The sequence below is a fragment of the Poecile atricapillus genome, chromosome 4, assembly GCF_030490865.1.
Source record: "Poecile atricapillus isolate bPoeAtr1 chromosome 4, bPoeAtr1.hap1, whole genome shotgun sequence".
Lineage (NCBI taxonomy): Eukaryota > Metazoa > Chordata > Aves > Passeriformes > Paridae > Poecile > Poecile atricapillus.
The window spans coordinates 66441199-66463050 of NC_081252.1; the positions used below are offsets into that span (position 1 = coordinate 66441199).

Here is a 21852-nt window from a genome sequence, read left to right on the forward strand (position 1 = left end):
CACATTCATATTGGTTCTGTGTGTAACTTTGCTTTTCTCATTAGTGGTCACAAATAAAAGTTTCAGTGTTCTCAGACAAAATCTAAAGGCAGAACTGAGGTTCTTGTAGCTGGTCTATTAAAAGAGTTGTTAAAAGAAGTGAGGAGCTGAATCTGGCAGATTTGGGGAGAACAGCCAGGATAAAAGCTAATCCAGATTCAATCAAGTGTTGATCTTTATCAACTATTAAATGACATCCCCACTTAAAAAGAGCTGGTTCAATAATTTAATTCAAAATAGAAGAAAGCCGTGAAAAAGAGCTTCCCCAGATGATTTCTCATATGATGCATCCTCTATAAAGGTTATACTTCTGATCTCTAAATCTAAGTGTGAAGATAATAAAAAAATCAAAACTGTGGGAGAGGATCTGTTGTTTAATAAGGTGCCACTTCTTTCTATGTAACAATTCACAAACTGATGAAAAACCTTTGAGCAGGCTAGGGTGGCCTCTGCTCTGACCAGAACAGCTCAGAAATCACTGTCCCAAGGGACACACACGACTGCAGCAGACTGAGGAACCAAAATTCAAAGGTGGTTCTGTAGAGTGAGGTTTTACACAGTATTCTGCCACTACACTTGTCCTCAGAGTCCCCCATCACTTCTGCACTGGCCCAGTACCCAATTGTCCTGGTAGGCTCATGATTTGTAACTGGTTTATTGGGTTGTTGACTCCAGATACACCTCGTGCTACTCTGACCACACAGCTGCTCATAAAAGCGGCCTCCATTTCCCACCAGGGCCTAAAAGTCCCACAGCTGAGTACAACATAATTTTGCTTGAAAATCTCTTGTCTGCTGCTGTGCTTCTGCCCTCCCTAGAGCCACTTTCAGGCATGTCCATGTCTTCCTCTCCTGCTCCTTCTAATTAACTGCAGATTTTCTGATCTTGCAGACTTTCTCTGCTTGTGTATTCTCAGCTGATTATTGTGCTAAATACCTTGATTTTGATGACACAGCTGGGGATGTTGTTTTGTGTTCACACTGGACATTCCTTTAGGTTTGTTGTTTTGGTATTTTTCTAGAATGTCTGGTAATGTTTTCTGGTCTCCATTGGATTTTATATAAATTCCTGCACCAGTGTAATTGATTTGTGAAGAGCAGAGAAGAGGCAGATATGATTGTGCCCTCTGTGCACAGATTACATTGCAATCACTATTTCTCATTCCAGAACTCACTGTTTTTCTCTAGAGTTAAATTCTTCTTTGAAAGAAAAGGCTTTCTCCTTTTAGGAACAGAGCACTTCCTTAAATTAAAAAAGCACTTCAACACAGAATGGGACAAAAGATAAATATTCCTTAAATTATGCTCTTTGATGGACCCTATTTTTAGTAATAAACATTTTACAGGTTTTTATTTTAAGCTATTTATATGAACTCTATTTTAAAGTGACAGATGAGCTGGTTGACAACCACATCTCAGGCTGCAAGAGCATGTTCAACATCAGTGTTGAGACAAATGTAAATGCACATTTAGTTTCAGGCATTTCCAAGCCTCTGCAGTAAATCCATAACTTATTTCTTCAATATGGTTACTTTTTCACATTGCAGCTATGAGGATATCATAACTTCAGATTCTTCAGAAAGGAAAAGAACTTAAGGACTCAATCTGACAAATTCTGAGTCAGACTTGTTCTAGAGGTCTCATCCTTGCCTTCTCACTATGTGTTTGTAAGGGAAAGCAGAATCAGGCCAAGCCCAAGTTTAACCTGCAAAAGGAGCTTACTGCATATATTCATGTGAATAGGAAAAGGAAATAAACTACTGGCTTTCCAAAAAAGAGTGCAGTTAGACCTCCACTGCACAGAAGATGCAGAGAGATCGTTTTTACTGTGTCCCTCTCCAAAATTATTTCTTCTTCATTATGATTTTGGATCATGCATGTTGTTCTTCTTCTGAGATTCTGTAATGAATTCTTATCTTCCTTAAGTTTTATCAATCTTGCCTAGATACAAATGAGTCTCCCCTGGGAAATTAAGCTATGACTCCTGTTTCTTCATCTGATTCCTCTAGTATCAATCATTGGTGGCTTTCTTGCAGAACATGAAGTATTACTACTTTTTGGGGTAACACTGCAAGCCTTCCTCTAAGCAGATGAAACCCTTCTTTAGCATACAAACATATAAAATGTGTAATAAGTTCAATCCTTCCCTTATAAAAGGAAGAAAATACAAGTAATCATTTCAAGTTAGAAACAAAAAAAAAAAAAAAACACAAAAACCCACAGCAAACCCAAATGCATGGAAAGGGAAGAAGAAGCAGGAAAGTTTTCATATTCTAGATCAACACCTAGTAAGGTCATAGAGCTGTGCTGAGTAACTCTTCTCTCTCTAGTCTGTAGCACACTTTCCCTCACCTTGTGCAGGTGAGCCCCAGCCTGGTCAGGAGCAGAAATCTAAGCAGCAGGGGCTTGACAAGGCTGGCACAGTGTCCTTGGGCTGGCCCATCAAGGTGTACATGTATGTGACAATTTGAGAACTACAAAGCAGAACAAAACAAAATGAAACCAAGTGCCTGGTCCAGCCTCCTGATTAGGAGACTCCAGGGGGAAACCTGCCCTAGGGGAGTTTTCCAAAACCTTCCAACAGAGCATGCAAGTGAGACAGCTAACTCTCCAGCAGAAAGAACTGAATTTTCTAATTCTCAGCACGCTTTCATACAAGAAAAGTAGTGTGATTGATCATCCTAAACTTGGGGAACTTTGCAGTATAACAGGTGATATGAAAATTAAGTTTTCTGGAGCTGCTGCACTTAGAATGAGCCTTGTGGGGCTTTTATGAATAGGTGGAGGAGAGAGAGATTGAGCAGATTTTTTAAGCCCTTTTATTGGACTCTTTCAATGAGCAATGCATTTGTGTATGTATACAGTGCATTACTGTATGTATCCAAATGCTTTTTAAATAAATTTTTCTGATGATAAATGTCATATTTAATTACCTTTTTTTTTTTTTTTGAATATTCAGGTGTGAAGTCTTACCCATATCTTTCTTTCCAATTCAGTTTATAGAGAATTCCAAGGGAGCCTGCTGGTACATATGTGCCATGCCTAACACAGGATCTCCCAGCACAGGCAGGGCTTCTAGTTATTCTAATAATCATTAAAAAAACACCAACCATTTTATATGAGCTTTTGATAGATAATCTGGAAGAACACTGTCTCTTTCACATACTTCTCAAGCAGTTGCACTACCTCTTTTTGTTGCATCATACCTTTACAGCATGTTTTTAAATCTCAGTTCCAGCAGCTAATCAGCTTTAGCACTGTTTGGTGTTGGGATTGGTTATTTGGTTTGGTTTGGTTTGGTTTGGTGGTTGGTTTGGATTTTTTTTATTTTTTTCTCAAACTGCTTGATGACTCTGACAGAGTTTTTTAGGATTTGAGAGTTTGTGGGGTTTGGGCATTTTTCTTTTTTGGTTGAGGTTTGGAGTTTTTTGGTTGATTGGTTGGTTTGGGGGGTTGTTTGGGGTTTGTTTGCCTGTTTTCTTGTTTAGTTCTGCTGTGGTCTGTTTCATTCCTTGAAGTCTCCCAACAAAAGGTTAGCCATACATGGCTTGTAGCAATCTCCCGTTGTAATAAGGAGCAATCAGTACTTGTGAACGCAATTGTTTTGAGCTGTAAAAGAAATGTCAGTAATATTCAGTGTGATCAGCATTGACTGCTCAGCTGGGAATCCCGATGCATCCTGCACTTGGTTTTCTCCAGAGAATTCCCCCTTGCCACTGCCCGTGTTACCCTGTGTAGCAGCACTTTGGATAATACTTTGGGCCAATAACCTCAGAACCACCGCTTTTACCTTGATGGGAAACGAATCTTTTGGGGTAGTTATTTACCCCCCATAGCTACACGGGTGTTTCTGGCGTTCGTTGTTCATTAACTCCTAACCATCGTAGATTTGGGGTCTGGCAGCAGCAAGCTGTGAAACCTGAGCGTGTGCTCACCACTCCTGCCTGCAGAACTATTCTTCCCATTGTTTCTATCGAAAAAAACCAACCTCTCCCCGTTTTATTGGTTTGTATTTTCCTTCAGCTGCTATTGTAACTCCAGCAACAATTTGAAAGGAAAAATGATAAAACAGGGAGAAGACTGAAAATTATTTGATAACTAACTGTAGTGAAAAGTAGATTAATTGCAGATTAACGATTTCTTATGTGGTTATTTTTCACCACGAAGACATCCGAGGCTGCAGTCATGTGGAAGGACAGTGTCTTTAAATAAAGTTTAGTTCCATGTTAAAGAACTAAAGAAAGGGACCCTCGTGCACAGCTTTTGCATCTGATTTAACTTCCACTGGTAGAGATTAAGAAAAATTTAGAAAAAGGGGGATTTGCTTCTATTGGTATTAAATAATCTGGTGGCAGTAGTCAAGTAAGAAGGTATAGACATGGAAGATATTAGAATTAACAGCCAAAGGAAAGTTCTGATACAGATCATCAGTTATGAAATACAGACAAAAAGGATCATCACTCTGAGAAATGTGGTTTTTAGCCACGGAGCAACTCGCAGACTCAGAGGATTTTAATTTCTTTAACTATCATTATAAATTCAGATGACAAAAGAAGCGTGAGTCCTGCGGTTCAGACTGTCAGTTCATCATCTTCATCATCTACACCTTCCCCGGGGTGCCAGTTTGGGGAAACCTGAGCTATGAAGCGCTCCTGGCAGGTCCCCTTAAGCCCGTCCGCTTGCTCACACCACCCTCACCACAGCCCCGAGGTTCTTTTTGATTTTTTTTTTCCAGAGCAAGGGGGCCCTGTGAAACACCTCTTGCCACTTGACACTGATTCGAAACGGATTAAAAAGCGAGAAGAGAGGTCAAACAACACTCCTAGATCACCGTAGCCGCTAGAAAACTTCAGACAGCCGAGGAAAACGTTTCCCCGAGTTGGGCTGGAGCCGGCCTCGGCTGCAGGATGCCCGCGGCAGCCCCGGCTGGGAAAGAGCTCCGGCTGGGATGGAGCCCCGGCTGGGAGAGAGCCCCGGCTGGGATGGAGCCCCGGCTGGGATAAAGCCCCGGCTGGGATGGAGCTCCGGCTGGGATAAAGCCCCGGCTGGGATAAAGCCCCGGCTGGGATGGAGCCCCGGCTGGGATAGAGCTCCGGCTGGGATAGAGCCCCGGCTGGGATGGAGCCCCGGCTGGGATGGAGCCCCGGCTGGGATGGAGCCCCGGCTGGGATGGAGCCCCGGCTGGGATGGAGCCCCGGCTGGGATAAAGCCCCGGCTGGGATGGAGCCCCGGCTGGGATGGAGCCCCGGCTGGGAGCGAACCCCGGCTGGGATGGAGCTCCGGCTGGGATAAAGCCCCGGCTGGGATGGAGCCCCGGCTGAGATAGAGCTCCGGCTGGGATAAAGCCCCGGCTGGGATGGAGCCCCGGCTGGGATGGAGCTCCGGCTGGGATAAAGCCCCGGCTGGGATGGAGCCTCGGCAGCCGCCCCAAGCCGCGGGGATTCGCCTGCACCGGGATCCCCGCGCATCTGCATCGATTGCCCACGGAAAGACAAACGGAAGAGTGCGAAGAGGAAAGAAAACCCCATCTTATCTAGCCGAAACAAATATCGTGTTTTTCTCCCACTGGGAAAATCGATGAGTTGCCATTGGCGCGTGCTAAGGATGAATTCCGTAATGCCACCATTGTGTTTTAGTTTTTTAATTGTGCTCTTTATTTGTAAAATAAAAACCATCGATGCACTCCAGGAAATATCTTTCCTTTACTATCTACCTAGCAGTGACTATTGAAAAGGAGGGAGTTCCAACTTTCTGAAAAGGTTTGTTTCCAGCTTTGGGATATAAAGCGTGTGAACTTAGAAACCAAAGGATGATCAAAGCGTTTGCAAATTTATGTGTAGATAGATATAAAAAAATTTAAAACCCCACTTCTTTACCCTAGGACAGCAGGTAAAACCATCCCACGAGATTTCGGGGGGCGGGATTAGCACAAGAGACAGCTTCTCTTGTTCTGTAAAAACATCACATGAGGCCCTGTCTGAGAACCAGTTAGCACAAAACGTGTAAGAGAGATCTTGGGGTGTTTCTTCCGAAGGGGGAAAAAGCAGGAAAGTCACAGTTTAGGAACCAGATCTGAGGAAAGGCGTCTACATTTTGATAATGTAAAAGATGGGGAGAAGCTACTCTGAGGGACATTAGAGGTGGAGAGCTTGAGATAGAGAAGCACAGAGCGGCCTTCACCATTACCAATCTGAATGAAACGTGACTCGCTTCACAGCAAAGCGACCGCCCCGGCGCTTGGGACAGAAGCGGGGACACGGTCCCCACGGACTGAGGCACAACATCGGCCCTCCTGTAACACCGGAACGGGACAATTTGGAAAGGAGGCAGGCAGAGCTCATCCCGGTTTCTTAGGTGGCTCCGTGTTATCTCCTCCGTCCCGACCAGAGAAAAAGCGCTGCAAGAGGGAGAGCGGGTTGGCAGCACCTTTCCGAGATTAAGCAACGTGTCGGCAGCCCAAGGACACGCGTGGTGGGAGCCCGGGCTGCCCCTCCGTGGGCCGGGTGGCGGCTCTGGCCAAGACAGACACTCCACTGGCACAGCGGAGTCATAAATAAACTCGGGGCGGCCCCCGGCAAGGGAAGGTCGGGGGCCAGGGGAGAGGCTATACGTCCCCGTCCACCAGGCTGAAGTGTTTGCCCGGCCCGGGGAGGCAGAGGTAGGGGATGGCGCTGCCCGGGCAGAGCAGGGGAAAAGGCAGCGGCAGCAAACAGCGACTGAGCAGAGGGCTGTCCTTGTAGAGGGACGGGAAGGAGAGAGCCGAGGCGGCAGTGGGGGGCTGAGGCTCCCCGGGTGGCTCGGCCGGCCCGGGCCCCTGGCCCTCCGGCTCGGATGACATTTGTCTCTTGAGCTTGTTGCGGCGGTTCTGGAACCAGATCTTCACCTGGGTCTCGGTGAGGTGCAGCGCGGCGGCCAGCCCGGCCCGCTCGGAGCTGCTCAGGTAGCGCTTCACATCGAAGGTGGACTCCAGCTGGAACACCTGGCTCTTGGAGAAGATGGTCCGCGTCTTCTTCCTGCCGCCCGCCGCCGATGATCTGCCGTTCTCGGCGCCAGAGCCCCCGGCCTCTCGCGGCGGCGGCTGCGGGGGACCGTGCAGCCCCTCCGTGGGGAGCGGGGACCCCGCATCGCCCCCCTCGGGGAGGAGGCCGCGGCTCGTCCCTTCTGTCCGGAGCCGGCGGGACTCGCTGCCTGCAAGGGCAAAGCACAGCATCAGCCCCCGCCGCACCCCGCGCCCCCGCCCCGCATGCACGCACGGCCCGGCGGAGCGCAGGGAGAGGGTGGGGGACGGGATGGGGAGGGGGCTGCCGAGGGCTGGCCGCGGTCCCACACCCTCCAGAGGGGAGAAGAAGGGTGAGGCGCTTCCATAAGAACCCAAGGAAATCCCTCTGCCAGCTGTGAGACAGGAAAGTGAGGGACTCCTGGGTACGGGACAGCCCCAGGAGGCCGGGAGTGGGGAACAACACCCTGGAAGCAGGTTGGTGCTTGTGCGGCATCCCCTCCGCGGAGCGTCCCCTCCTCCTGCGTGTGTGTGTGTGCGTGTGCCCGTGTCCTCCTGTCTGTCTGTGTCTGTGTGTGCCCGTGTCCTCCTGTCTGTCTGTGTGTGCGTGTCTGCATATGCCTGCGAGTGTGACTGTTCGTGTGTGTCTGTATTCGTGTGGGCTTGTGTCTGTGTCTGTGTCTGTGTCTGTGTCTGTGTCTGTGTCTGTGTCTGTGTCTATGTGCGCGGGCCCGGCCCGGCCCGGCGTGCCCCGGTACCGCCTGGGTGGGGTCCGGACTGCGACCCGACGTGCGGGATAGCCGGAGGCGGCTGCTGGCTCCGTACCCGAGTCGCTGGAGCCTTTACTGGGGTCTCGCTTCTCAGGCCCCTCTCCTTCCCCTTCCTCCTCTTCCTCTTCCTCCGGCAGCGCGCAGCGGGCTCTGCCCTGCTCCCTGGCCGGGCGGCGGGGCCCGGGCTGCAGGATGCTGGCGATGCTGAAAGCTGGCGGCGCGGCCGGGCCCGGAGGGGCTCGGCGGCCGCCCCCGAGCTGCACCATGGTGCGGTGAGCCGAGCGTGTCCGAACCGAGCGTGTCCGGGCCGAGCGTGTCCGGGCCGAGCGTGTCCGGGCCGAGCGTGTCCGAACCGAGCGTGTCCGAGCTGAGCGTGACCGGGCCGAGCGTGTCCGAACCGAGCGTGTCCGAACCGAGCGTGTCCGAACCGAGCGTGTCCGGGCCGAGCGTGTCCGAACCGAGCGTGTCCGGGCCGAGCGTGTCCGGGCCGAGCCGCACGGAGCCGAGCCGAGCCGCAGGACTGGCGGCGGCGGCGGGAGGGCGGCAGCCGCAGCCGGGGCGGAGGGAAGGATGGGTCCGCGTAGGAGGGGTCGGGGTGACGGAGGGAGGGGATGGAGCTAGAGGGAGCCAAAGGACTGAGGACGGGGGGAGCGGTGCAGGGGAGAGAAGGCGGCAGGGACTGGAGGGAAGCGGGGAGGAAGGGAGGGGCCGGGAGCACGCCCAGGTGTCCCGAAAGGGTGCCCGGGGCAGCTGCGGCAGGGCAGAGCTGCCTGCCCGCCTGCCTGGGCAGTGGGCGGAGGGAGGGCAGAGCCAGAACCCACGGCAAAGGGGAAGAGGGAGGGAGGGAGGGAGGGAGGGAGGGAGGGAAGGAAGGAAGGAAGGAAGGAAGGAAGGAAGGAAGGAAGGAAGGAAGGAAGGAAGGAAGGAAGGAAGGAAGGAAGGAAGGAAGGAAGGAAGGAAGGAAGGAAGGAAGGAAGGAAGGAAGGAAGGAAGGAAGGAAGGAAGGAAGGAAGGAAGGAAGGAAGGAAGGAAGGAAGGAAGGAAGGAAGGAAGGAAGGAAGGAAGGAAGGAAGGAAGGAAGGAAGGAAGGAAGGAAGGAAGGAAGGAAGGAAGGAAGGAAGGAAGGAAGGAAGGAAGGAAGGAAGGAAGGAAGGAAGGAAGGAAGGAAGTCTGTGGAGGGTATTTGCTGCAGATTGTCTGTGCCACTGTCCTGCAGTGGGGTAGGCTCTAGAAGAGAAATTCTTACAGCCAGAATCTCTTCTTTGTGATCCCTTCACCTGAAGATTTTCGGATTGAATACACATGGCTCCCCCGGGGAGTAAAGGACCCTTTTTTCCTCCCAAAGAGCCCTGTGCTGTCAGACCACCCCAAAATCCACACAGAACTTCCACACATTCCCCCCCACCCCTCACCATCCCCTGGTCCTCCCCGCCGCTCAGCAGAGCTCTTCTGTAACTTCCGAATGAGAAAGTGCTGGCTGACTGTGTGGGGTGTGTGGGGTGGGTCTCCAAGGTGTGCCTGTGGGAGATGGGGAAGCGTTCACCTGGCTGTGGAACTTGGGGAAGGATCGATGTGTTTCTGTACTATCTTGAGAACTTTTGCTTCCCACACCTCCCGGCACTGCGGCGTTTTAAACCCCGTTTGCACTACTCGAGGCAGGACGTCCAGCGATCTTAGAGCCGCCATTCGTTGTGCATCACAGGGAAACTTCTCCCTCTCTGCGACCCCGTGCAAAGCCAGGGAAATGCTTCCAACCGGCTTTTAAGAGGGCTTTTAGTTCGAGTCTCGAGGTTTCCACCACGAAAACTGCTGAGGGAAAGCGAGAAGTCATTGAAAAGGAGTTGACAATAGAACTGCTGACAGACTTTTAAATATCGTGATTCTAGAGATTCCATGAGCTAAAATCAGGGGCATCTTAAGGCTTTGGGATGCATTAATATTTAATGCAGTGGTACTTGAGAGAGCGGGTTTTAGCTCTTTTTCATTATTTTTTTTTCACTTTATGAATACACTCAAATTTTAATGCAGCCTTCTGCTGGAGAGTTGCACATTATCCACCAGCCGAAAAAGAAATACATCCATCTTCCATCAACACGATTATTGTCCAAATACCCGAACTTGTTGCATTTGTCTTGCAGTCTCCTATACGAACTGGGGGTTTTATCAGAGCAAAATATCCATTTAAAAGACAGAGAGGGAAGGACCAAGGGAAGGACCCATGTAAGAGATGCGAAGAAGCATTAAGCAAAGAAAAAATTAAGCAAACTAAGAAATTTAGTCTGAGATGGTAAAATTAAGAGCATGAGAGACTTGGATGCCAGGTCGGGTCACTCTTTGCACTCCTGTCTCGGCCTCCCTTCGTTCTGTCTTTGAGTGAGGCACGTCCCATGTGCTTGCACGTCCCATCTGTTCTTGCTGCAAACCATTTCCCTTCTAGCTCCGAAAAAACAAAAACAAAAAAAAAAAAAACAAAAACAAAAAAACACAAAAAACCTCTGTCCTCAAAAGCGAATGCCTTGAGTCAGTGTATTTTCCTAGAAGACATTTTCTTGGAAGAAAAAGCGAAAGTTGAAAAAGACAGAAATAAGAAAGAAAGTGAAGAAGGAGACACAAGTTTTACCACACAATCTTTTTTCAACCGCAGCCCCCTCCACTCCCCGAGCAGTCCAAGCCCAGCCCTGGGAGAAGCGGTCCGGTAACACCCTGCTGGGAAAGGTCTGTCATCCTTCCCCAGCCCCATGTGGCCACTTTTCAAAACCGGAGTTGTTTCGGTTTCTTGTGTTTTTGGGGTTGTTTTTGGGGGAGTTGTTTGTTTGTTTTGTTTAGGTTGTTTTTTGTTGTTTTGGTTTTGGGTTTGGTTTTCTTTTTGTTTCTGTTTTTGTTTTGTTGGTTTTTTTTTTGTTTTCCCCGACAAACTTCGTGCAGAGGGAGCACGCTACAGAGCTGGATCTCTTCAGCCCCTGGGACAAGTTGGAATCAATTCACTGACCACAGGAAGGTGCGGGGGGGGTCCGGGGTTCCCCTGCAGAGAGTTCTACAAGACAGCTCTAAACCGGGCTCCTCATGCCCTCTGCTAGCTCACTCTTACCTTCAGGGGAAAGTAAAGACCAACAGGTAGAGCGTGTCCTGCACAACCCAAACAGCCACCTGCCAAGAGTTCTCCCACGGAGGGAGCGGGGCTGCCGTGGGGGGAGGCAGCAGAACCCCCCGGGCCCGCTGCAGACCCCCAGCAACACAATCCGAGCCCCGCCCCGCACTTGACCCAGAGTTAATGAGGGGAACAGTGTCCGAGCGGGCGGAGGGGTGAGAGTCTTTCCCAAAATTCAGGAGTTTTTTCCAGCGAATGGTTCCCGGGACGCGTGGAGCAGCCCTGGGAACAGATTCGTGTAGGAGCGGCAGGAGCGACTCTGGCCGCAGCCTCCTCGTTCTGCGGGGATCAGGGCGAGCAAGGAGGGGCTGGGCTCAGAGAGGCCAGGGAGTGGAAACCTCGCGGCTCCAGCACCGCTCCTCACCGCCCCGCTCACCCCCGGGATCCCAAGGGCTGCGGGTTACAAGCAACAGCTTTTCCTGCAATAGGCAGAGATTTTCCGACGCTGATACTCTTTCAGCCCACGCGTCATTTGCATTTTATTTGTGAAGAACCTCGTTGTCTGGGACGTGTGAGGACACGGAGGCCGGTACGGCACGGCGGCAGGACAGGAAGAGCCAGCCTTTTCCTTTTAATAACATAATCCTGTAGTAGAAGCTAACATCGTGCAGAGTGGAAACCTTTCACCTGGGAAAGCTGTTTACCAGAAATCACTCGTCAAACATATCTATATTTCCATTTTAGCTCAGAGCACAAAAAGTCTCTTACTCTAAACCTGATGGAAATGAAATCTGATTAGATGGTACAGAAACGCCAAAGAGTCTGGTTCTTCTTGGTTTCGGAATCGAGCTTGGTTTATCCCCCGAGGTACTCGAAGGAAAAATTGCCTTCCTGGATTTCAGATCCCCTGTAAGTAACACAGTGCGGACACAGCGGCACCTCGCAGCGCTCTTTAAACCATCTCCGATGCTCTCCCGGGACACAGCCCTGGCGAGTGGGTCTTGAACAGAAGCGCTGTCCGAAAAACTCGTTAAAATCATTAGGCGGGTTTGGGCACTTTGGTGCTGCTGGTCCCTAAATAAAGCTCGCTTTAGCGGTTCAGCAGGGGCTGCCCATGAATTGCGGGCTGCTGTTGTGGTCTCCCATCACCCCGGCAGGGCTCCGCTGCCGCCCCCCTGGAGCAGGCAGGGTTCGGGACATCCTGCGCCGAGCATCCCGGGGAGGGAGAGCAGAGAAAACGGTGTCACTAGAGGGAAAGCAGCGGTGTCAGGACTTCCCCAGGAAGGCAGCTACAAGACTCAGGCAGCAATAGGCTTTTCCAGGGAGATGGGCACATTCAGAGGACTGCTCCCGCCCAAGACGTGTGGGGCACAGGCGGACTGGGCCATGCTGTGCCCCGGGACAGAGCATCCCTTTTCGAAATTCTCTTTCTGTTTCCAGTTTCTGTTCTGGTCAGTTCAGAGTCCTCTGCTAAATCGCCTTTCTCCAGACATTGTGCTTGATACCTGCGGAAAAATTTGGAGGGGAATTCCGAATAAAGCTAATAATATCCAACTGCTTTATAGAGTGGAATTGGTAAAGGGGGAAGGGGAAGGGGAAGGGGAAGGGGAAGGGGAAGGGGAAGGGGAAGGGGAAGGGGAAGGGGAAGGGGAAGGGGAAGGGGAAGGGGAAGGGGAAGGGGAAGGGGAAGGGGAAGGGGAAGGGGAAGGGGAAGGGGAAGGGGAAGGGGAAGGGGAGGGGAGGGGAGGGGAGGGAAGGGAAGGGAAGGGAAGGGAAGGGAAGGGAAGGGAAGGGAAGGGAAGGGAAGGGAAGGGAAGGGAAGGGAAGGGAAGGGAAGGGAAGGGAAGGGAAGGGAAGGGAAGGGAAGGGAAGGGAAGGGAAGGGAAGGGAAGGGAAGGGAAGGGAAGGGAAGGGAAGGGAAGGGAAGGGAAGGGAAGGGAAGGGAAGGGAAGGGAAGGGAAGGGAAGGGAAGGGAAGGGAAGGGAAGGGAAGGGAAGGGAAGGGAAGGGAAGGGAAGGGAAGGGAAGGGAAGGGAAGGGAAGGGAAGGGAAAAGAATAGAAAAAAGAAAAGAAAAAAGGTACTTTAAATTTTAGGTGCACATCTAAATTTTCATTTATATCTTTTTGAATAGACCTTCATGTATCTCACTACATAAAAATTAAATCTTAAGAAGAGTTGAAAAACTTAAGACAGTTAAAGGAAGCATTAAGGCATCCACATTTACATTCACCCATACAGTTACATTCTTCTGGAATGGGAAGAGAAATGTAGGAATATTGCCTGGATCTAATTTGAGGCTGACAGCACTAAACACTGCACGTCCGCTGGAGTCTGCAGCGAGTCTCTCTCCGATCGATGGTGAGCGTGGGGCACATTGGCAGGGGACACAGACAGACTATTCCAAGATAATGCAGTGGAAAAGAAAGAAAAAAAAAAAAAAATAATCGATCCAAATATATTGTTGAACAGTGGAGCCAGCACGCACCTATGAGATTTATCAAGTATTGATTTGCATGAATATTTCAGACTCGTGCCTACGAGAAAAGTTATGGGCCATCTTAAACCGGTGAGCAATGTGCCATTTGCAAAGTAGCCATTTAACAAGGTGCTTTCCAGCATATCGACCATTTTCATTTAAAGTGTAATTAATAATATCGTCTTGCTGCAGCTACACCAGGAATTTATTTCAAAAGGGCAGTTCAGGCTCTATTTTGATTGTCGTTTGTTTTGCTTAAAAAAAAATCTTTTCACTGATTATTTTTATTAGCGTCCAATAAACACAAGTTGTCTTTGTGAGTAATCTGGCAAGGTTCTCCTTTGCCTCGCCTCTGGAGTGCCATCTAGCTAAGCTGTTGTAGCAACATTCATTAAATAAATGTCAACAGACAAGGATTTATGCTGCATAATAATATTACAGCTGTAGTATAACTGGATTTATTTTAAAGCTATTCTGAGGTTGCTTTGATCTATAAAGCAGCAACGTATGTCTCTATATGTCATAAACAGCCTTTGCACAAGTACTTTGAGCTTTACAGTCCATCAACATTGTTCTTAGAGCTTTCTGTTTGCAGGAGCAGCACAAAGCGTGTGACTCTTACCTTTTTTATTTGCTTAATAAGAAATACACACAAGGAAGAAAACTGTGAGGAATTTGCTGTCCTGAATTGAGGGATGGGTTTGGGTATTCGAGTCTGAGGGGGGGTTAACTATTTGGAAATAGTCAATGCACATACCTCAGGGACTGCATCTGGTGCTAGGTGTTTCTCTGCATCCTGCAGAAATTTCTTCCCAACAGATACAGGGAAAAATATCATTACAAAAGCTACGAGGTAAAGAAACCTGAGGTGTATATGTTCCTACTTTCAGCACAAACTTTTAATAAGCCACTATAAATAATTTTCTGCATGTACAGAATAAGGCATAGTAAGCACTTTTTCTTAGATGATTTCACGTTTTGCACCTTTTAATATTTTACGATAATCATAAGTTACAAATACAGTGTATGAAAAAAAAATCTGTTTATTGATATAATCAGCACATCTTTAAAAAACAAACATACTAATGTCAAAACACATTTTAAAAATCCGATTCATCATTTAGCTCTGCCAGTTCCTTAACTTCAAGGAAAGAATATTTAGTAGAATCAGAAGTATAATAATCTCATATGTTACTCCAAAGAAAAGGCATGTGGAGAGTGGCAGGCGTGTTGAATTTCTTGTTGGATTACAATCTACTCTGATATGACTGTAGTGAGTCAGGATTTTACTCCAGTAGGTAACACTGGGAGATCTGGGGATCTGGATATGACGGGAAAAACGCTCTAGCCGCTCTCTTCCATGGGCAGCCAGGCTTTGAGCGGCACCAAAATCAAGTGCTTGCGCCCTGAGGAAGAAACATCGCCCCAAGTCACCTCCTGTGGCACGAAAAGGATGAAGTCCAGCCCAGCCGCTCTCCCCGCGGCCGCCGAGTCCCGTCCGGGGCACCGACATCCCCAGCTGCGCCTCTTCCCGGTCCTCCTCACACCGCTCGGGGACCAGGCTTTAAAAGTTTTCATCTCAAATTCTGGTGTTTGACGGATATGGCAAAAAAAAAATGGCAGTCGAATATGTCCAGAGATTTCAGAGGGAGATCAACAGCAATTGAAAAAAAAAACAAAAAAAAAAAAAAAAAAAAAACCCTAAAAAAAAGGAGAGGAGAAAAGAAAAGGAAAAAAAAAAAAAACTTCAAAAGACAACAGCTTCCAGAAACGGGCTTATGTCGAAGCCAGTATCCCGGCAATTTAGTACTTTTCTCAGGAACCTATCAGTACATATATATATATATATATATATGTATGTATGTATATATACATGTACATGCAATTCTCGACTGGTTTTGAGGCTTGCAACGTCCTGACTTCAAGTGCACAGGCTGGCCATGAGAGCCATATTTCAGGCCAAAGCAGAGGGGAATAAAAAAAGCAAATTAAAAAAAAAAATTAAAAAATAAAAATAAAGGAGAGAAAAAAGGAAAAGAAAAAAAAAATGGGGAGAAAGCCCAAAATTTTGTTGAGGTTATAATCCACCCCTGACCCTTCTTCTCAGGTTTTGTATCAAAGCTCCACCACATCTCGCTGATCGACTTCATAACCAGAAAAAAATTGCTCCAATTGTAATGAAAAGCATAAGAAAGAATAAGAATTAGATCGCCCTTCCTTCACAAGAGACAGGTCCGCATGCACATTCCCCTACAGATCCAGGACCTGGCCTTCCCTGCAGGGACACCGAGTGCTCCGAGCTGGTTGGTTCAATTGCAGCTGATTATGCCCTAGAACGTACGATCAAAGATTGACTTTCCACTAAGGCCGAGTTTTATAAGATCATTTCCCCCGTAATATTTGGAAAAAGAAATTCAAACTTTTAAAAATTATAATAGTCCAGAAATTAATTTTAGGAGTGGGTAAGGAGGAGGAAAACAAAACAGCTATTAAAGAAAAACAATAACTTGGCATGCATAATAATTCATATAATATCACGTTACAGGTTCGCTTGCATAACCAGCCGTACAGCTCCCCAGTCTGTTCCCGTCTGATTATTTTTCTTTCCTTCCTTTTTAATTGCCAGTGAATTATTAATCGATTACAAAAACCGACCCCATAAGAGAAGGACAAGTCGAGGTGCGCTTTCCTCAACCTCTTCGGGAGACCAAAAAAAAAGTGGCAAATCCACTTGCAAAATACAGTGTGTAGAATTACATATATATGTGTATATATAAAACCGTGTGTTTTAGCCGATAATTTGCCAGGGAAATAAAACGAAAACAAAGAAACCAAATCCTCACAGCTCGGATTTCAGCAGGGCGAATTCTTTCCAACAATTTGCCTTCAAGTTGTTTCAAATCAAAACTTCTGCATCGAGAAGGACCAGGGGGCACCGGCACATGCTTGGGTATCGGTAGTATGGAAATGAGAGTAACGATGGGAGGGGGATATGTACGGATTTAGAGGCTAAAACAAAGGGCCCTGGAGAAGCTGCTGGAGGCCGGGATCAGCAGGGTTCCCCTCTCTGCACGGAAAGCCGCTGGGCCAGCGGGGACATTTAAAGGTTCCCCGGCTTGGAGCGCTGTCCCGGGCCACCAGAGGTCCCGGGGAAGGTGTCCTGGCCGCGGCGGGGGTCCGAGCTTTGGCCGCCCGTGGGGTGGGGGCGGCGCGGCCGGAAAGCGCCGGCTGCTCCCGTACATTCGTGTCACACTCGGCAGCTCTGCGGCTTGCAGGAGGAAGGGCCGGGGGAGCCTGCTGCCCCCCGGAAAACGCCGGTCTGTGTCACCCCGGGGCCGGGGAGGCGGTGAGGGGTTTGCCGCTGCCACGGAGCTGGATTTTCTTTGGATGCGCGGCGGTGGGAGCCCCGCCGACCTGATCCCGGTGCATGGCTGGGGTCTTTCAAGTCCTTTCGGCTACCTCCGGGCTGCCGCACGTCGCTCCGAGTTAACCCCAAGAGTAAGTTTATTGCACGTTTAAAAAAAGAAAAAAAAAATCAAAAAGCAGAAAATCAAGAAACGTGTAAGTTGAAAATAAGAAGTCCGTGGAGGAAGGGGGGTGGAGCTGGAAGCCGAGGGAGGGGGCGAGGGGGCCGCGGTCCCGGCGGAGGTGGGCGCTCAGACGAGTCCTGTCATCTGCGACCTTAGGAAAGGGAGGGAGGCGGCGGGGAAGGTGCCCAGGGGGTAGCTGACGCCGCTGGAGAAGCCCACCAAGGGGGGCGACATGTGGGGCAGGGTGAAGCCCAAGGCGCTCGCCGGCGAGTTCTCGTGGTACAAAATGGGGACCCGCACTATCCTTTGGGCGGCGTGGGAGAGGTTGGCCGCTTCCAGGTCTGCGGCCAGCTGCCGCTTCCACTTGTTGCGGCGGTTCTGGAACCAGATCTTCACCTGGGTCTCGGTGAGGTGCAGCGAGGCGGCCAGCCCGGCCCGCTCGGAGCTGCTCAGGTAGCGCTTCACATCGAAGGTGGACTCCAGCTGGAACACCTGGCTGCGGCTGAACACCGTGCGCGTCTTCTTCTTGCGGCCGGCGGCTCGCTGCTCCGGCTCCCCCGGCTCCTCGCCGCGCTCCTCCTCCTCCTCTCGGCCGCCCGGCCCCGGCCGCCCGCCCGCCGGGCCTCTCGCCGCCGCCCGCCCGCTGCCAGCCCGCTCCGCCGGCTCCTCGGGCAGCTCGGGCGAGTCCCGGTCGCTGGCTGCAAAGAGAGGCACAGGGCTGCGGCGGGGATCGAGGGAACGGGGGCATCCGCAGCGCCCCCGCCCCGCTCACCGCCCGGGGAAATCAACGCGGCTGCGGGGAGAGCAGGGCCGGGGAGCGAGGGGCCCGGGAAAAGGCTCCTGCCGCTCCTCTGCCCCCTGCCATAAACTCCCAAGTATTTCTGAGGGTATACACACACATGCTTACATGGAAACACAAGCCCCGTATTTTATGTATGTAAATATACTGCTCTACGGGCGTGCTCGTGGATCTACATATGTGTGCACACACAAACGCACTCTTGTGTACCTATATAACACACACGGGCTGATTTCAAACCATAAAACGCATCCGTGTATGTACACACACCCGTGCATATGCATAGAAGTACGTATGTAATTTTTATATATGTACGTACACACGGGGATACGTGTGACCTCTTATTTATATACACACGTCTGTGTTTATACACGAATGCACACGTACATACTTAAAAGTACACTTGTAAGTAATATGTTGTGTCAGAGGGGTAATCATAATAGTGCCTCCGTGTGTATATGAAAAGGGTCAAAAACACCCAACAACTCACATTATTCTGGACTTCAGAAAGGTTATGGGTGGGGAAAACTATTCCAGTATCGGGCCATATCTCCATGGGGCCTCAAACACTGTGTATTCCAATTACAATTTTAAAGGGGAAAAAAATATCTCCTACTCTTTATAGAATAGAGGGAAAGCAGAAATTTAAAAAAAAAAAAAAAAGAAAAAAAAAAGGGAAAAAGCGCAGTTGTTTCTGGAGTACTTTGCTGTTTCTATATGTAATTTTGAGACAAATTACAAATACTAATAAACCCAATACTGTAAAAATAAAGTATTTGGGTTACAAATCACGCTTGTTTTCCTTATTGAGCAATCGTGAGATCTTTGCAGGCTCGTATAGAGTCACAGAGATGCGCCGAGGCACAATGTTTGTTCTATCAGTAGATAGAAAATAACCGCTGATGGGAGCCCACTTACTCTATCATATGTTAATTTCTGCCCCGAACCCCGGCTTCTGCTCCAGCACCCTCAACATCGGGATCCCTGCAGCGAGAGGCCGCGCGGGGCTGCCTGTGCAGGAAGGGGCGGCCGGAACCGAGCCCAGCTGCTCCCCCGGCTTCCCAAACTCTCCACTGGGGAAGGTGGGGGACGGTGGTCCCAGCTTGATGGGGAGTCAAAAAAAAAAAAAAAATAAAAAAGAAAGAAAAAGAGCCAGACCTGCCTCTTAAAAAAAAATAAAAAAATAAAAAAAAATAAAAGGAGAGGGAAATTAGATAAAGAAAAAGAGATGGGGGGAGGGGGTAGAAAGGGAAAGAAAAAAAAAATCCCCAAGCAAGCCAAGAATCCCTGTTTACACTTTGGGCGGCGGGGCGGAGGCTCCAGGTGCCTGACACATAGGGAGCATTTCCGGAGATTTTCCCCGAGCGGCCGAAAACCGGGAGGCAGGGCGGGGGCTGCGGGGGCACTCCGTGCATCCCCCTCCGGCCTGCTCGGGGGGCCGCGGCGGGACCCGGACACCCCACCCCGGGGGGAGCAGGAACACCCCCAGCCCCGGCCGGGCCCGGCGGTGAAGGGTGGGGAAAGGAGACTTACTGTCGGGGCTGGCGCAGCCCAGGAAGGCGGCGTGTGCCCGGCGGTACCAGCCCACGGCGGCGTCGCGGAGCGGACAGCCCGGGGCGCCGATGCGCAGCGGGGAGTGCGGCCCGCAGCGCGGACCCCCGCGCCCGCCGCCCGCCGCCGCCGCCCGCCGCGCCCCGCCGCCCGCCGTGCCCTCGGTGCCCAGCAGGTCCTCGATGAAGAAGGACGAGACGCGGGCGGAGGTGGAGCCGGAGTTTTCCGTGGCTTCGTCCGGCATCGTCGCAGAGAACTGCGGGAGGGGGTCCCGGCTCCGCCGGCGGCTGGGTCCTCGGCTCCCCGCTGCCCCGCGGCCGCCTCTCGCCTCTGCCTAGCCCCGTGGATGCTCTCCTGGTATAAAAGCGTTTTTTTCCGGAGTAATCATTTCAGATCGCGGTTTGCCATCATTTCCTGCAAGCTAGGAGGGGAGGGGGGAGGGGGAGGAGGGGAAGGGAACGGGGAAGGAAAAAAAAAAAAAGGCAGCCCGACAACCCATCGGAGGCGCCAGATTCTGCGCGAAAACGCTAATAACGAAATAAAAATGTCATGCGAGTTAAGCGGCGGGCAGGAGCGGGGGATCCTGCGGTGGGCGGAGCGCCGCGCCGAATGGGATCTGCGCGGGGGAAGCGCCGGGCGCCGGGCGCTGCCGGGCGTCTGCGTGTGTCTGTGTGTGTGTGTGTGTGTGTGTCTGTGTGTCCGCGTGTGTGTGTGTCCGTGTCCGTGTGTCCCTGTGTGTCCGTGTGTGTGTGCGCCGCCCCGGGGCCGCCGTTCACGAGCTCCTTATTTAGGTCAATTAGGGAGCAAATCCCGGTGCGGGGGGGCGGCCCCGGCGCACGGGCCGAGCCGGGGGGGCTTGGCCGCTCCACGTCCCGAACCTTCCATTGGCTGCAGCGGGCTCAGAGGGCAGCCCCGGCAGCCAATCGGCACTGCGGACATCTCGCTTATATTAATATTATTAATATCATTAATGTCATGAATATCATTAATATCATTAATGTCATTAATATCATTAATAACAATCACTTCCCGCCCACCCCCCGCCGAGCGCTTTCATGTGGCGGCGGCGGCGATGGACGGAGGAGATGCGCCCTCCGCCGCCCGGAGAGCCCGCTCCTGCCGCACGGGCCCGGCTGCCGGAGGAGCGGTGAGGTTGTCTTCAAGCCGGAGCCCCCTGGCTGAGGCGTTTGGGTCGGTTTTGGGCGAGTGGCGGAGACAGTACTGCTCCCGTGAGAGGCAGCGGGGGTCGTGCTCGTGGAGGGGAGGCTGCCTGCTAGGGAAGGGGAGAGGACTCTCCTCTAAGGGGTCACCCGAGGTCCGTTTTGTTTCCCTTATATATGCGAGTATACCAATGCAGATATATTTTTATAGATGTGCATACGGTGTCTGTGTAGTTTATTTAGAAGGACAGACAGCCCCGCTCATCGGAGAAGGGGCCGCCCGGGACTCCCTGTCTCCCGCTGCCCTAGGCGGGGAGGCAGAGGCGATGCGCTGCCCCCTCCAGGACCCGGCCCGTGGTTCCTGCAGTTCCTCCTCTTCAGCCCGACTTTTTTTTATCATTATCTTACTGTAATACCATTCCGTGGGAAGATCTAAAGTCGTCCTCCCCCTGCCCACCTTTTCCGACCCTCTGGAGCCAGCCTTGGGTCATGGACCCCAGCAACCCCACCAAAGTCCTCCTCGCTGCGGAGCGCCGGAGCAGGGGGGTTATCCTCTGCCTTCTCCCTTGGGACCAGGCGAGCCGGGTTAGTAGAGGGGAGACTCGGTCCAGAGCGCACGTCGGAGACCCGCGGAGGTTTGGGTGAGTACAGAGCTGCCCCTGCGATTCTCATCTGCTGGTCAATCCTCTCCTCCTCTGCTCTCTCTGCCGGAGGATCCCTCCTTGCTCCCCTTTGCGGTACTCCTGGACAAGTAGCCTTTCCCCAAGCCCCGCCTCCCCCTCCCGCTGTGGATCGGAGGCACCGGGCGCTGCCCAGCGGGAGCGTCCGGCGGGGCCGGGGCGCAGCCGGGAGCCGAGCCGGCCTCCCCGCCACCGAGCGGGCTCGCTCGCTTTCCCGGAGTGCCACTGAGGACCTTTGAGGTCACCCTCTATTTTTGAAAGAGTACTTAAAAAAAAGAAAAAGAAAAAAAGAAAAAATAATAAGGGAATAATTCCACTTCCAACGGCTCCAGAAAGATACAAACAGCCGGAGCTCTGAAATGGACTCTGGAAAAATGGGAATATATCGCGGCACATTCGTCTTTCTCTCTTACTTGGGCAGAGACCGAGGGCAGTCTAGTGAATTGTAAGCCGGGCGACAGAGCATTTGTCACTTGTTGCACAGAAGTGACGTTAACAAATACGCTCTGCACATTTTGCTTCTTCCTGCATGGGAAATATGATTTTGGCCGATAGTTCTTATGCATTCATAAACTGTCAGCTCTATTTGACTGCCAGACTCAGAAAATATACGTGTGCTTTCCGGAATAAAGAGAAAAATGTGGCCCGTGATTGCTTCTATACATCACATACACAATCTGCATATCTATAAAAGATATGCCTGTGTCCCATACCCATATTTTATAAAGTGTCCCTACAGTGTGATCTTGCAACTTATGTAAT

General features: G+C 50.9%; 2 protein-coding genes across 2 annotated transcripts; both read right to left on the bottom strand.

The window, feature by feature from the left end:
* Window positions 1-5695: 5695 nt before the first annotated feature.
* Window positions 5696-8164, bottom strand: LOC131578956 (homeobox protein HMX1-like). Its single transcript, XM_058838299.1, has 2 exons — window positions 7861-8164; window positions 5696-7226 (listed from the first exon to the last, which is right to left on the bottom strand). The coding sequence occupies exons 1-2, from the start codon at window positions 8069-8071 to the stop codon at window positions 6643-6645; spliced, it is 795 nt and encodes a 264-aa protein (XP_058694282.1). The 5' UTR covers window positions 8072-8164; the 3' UTR covers window positions 5696-6642.
* An 8732-nt stretch (window positions 8165-16896) lies between these two features.
* On the bottom strand, window positions 16897-19567 carry LOC131579035 (homeobox protein HMX1). Its single transcript, XM_058838432.1, has 2 exons — window positions 19233-19567; window positions 16897-17598 (listed from the first exon to the last, which is right to left on the bottom strand). Exons 1-2 carry the CDS (start codon window positions 19492-19494, stop codon window positions 17027-17029), a joined length of 834 nt encoding a protein of 277 aa, XP_058694415.1. The 5' UTR covers window positions 19495-19567; the 3' UTR covers window positions 16897-17026.
* Between the last annotated feature and the right edge of the window lie 2285 nt (window positions 19568-21852).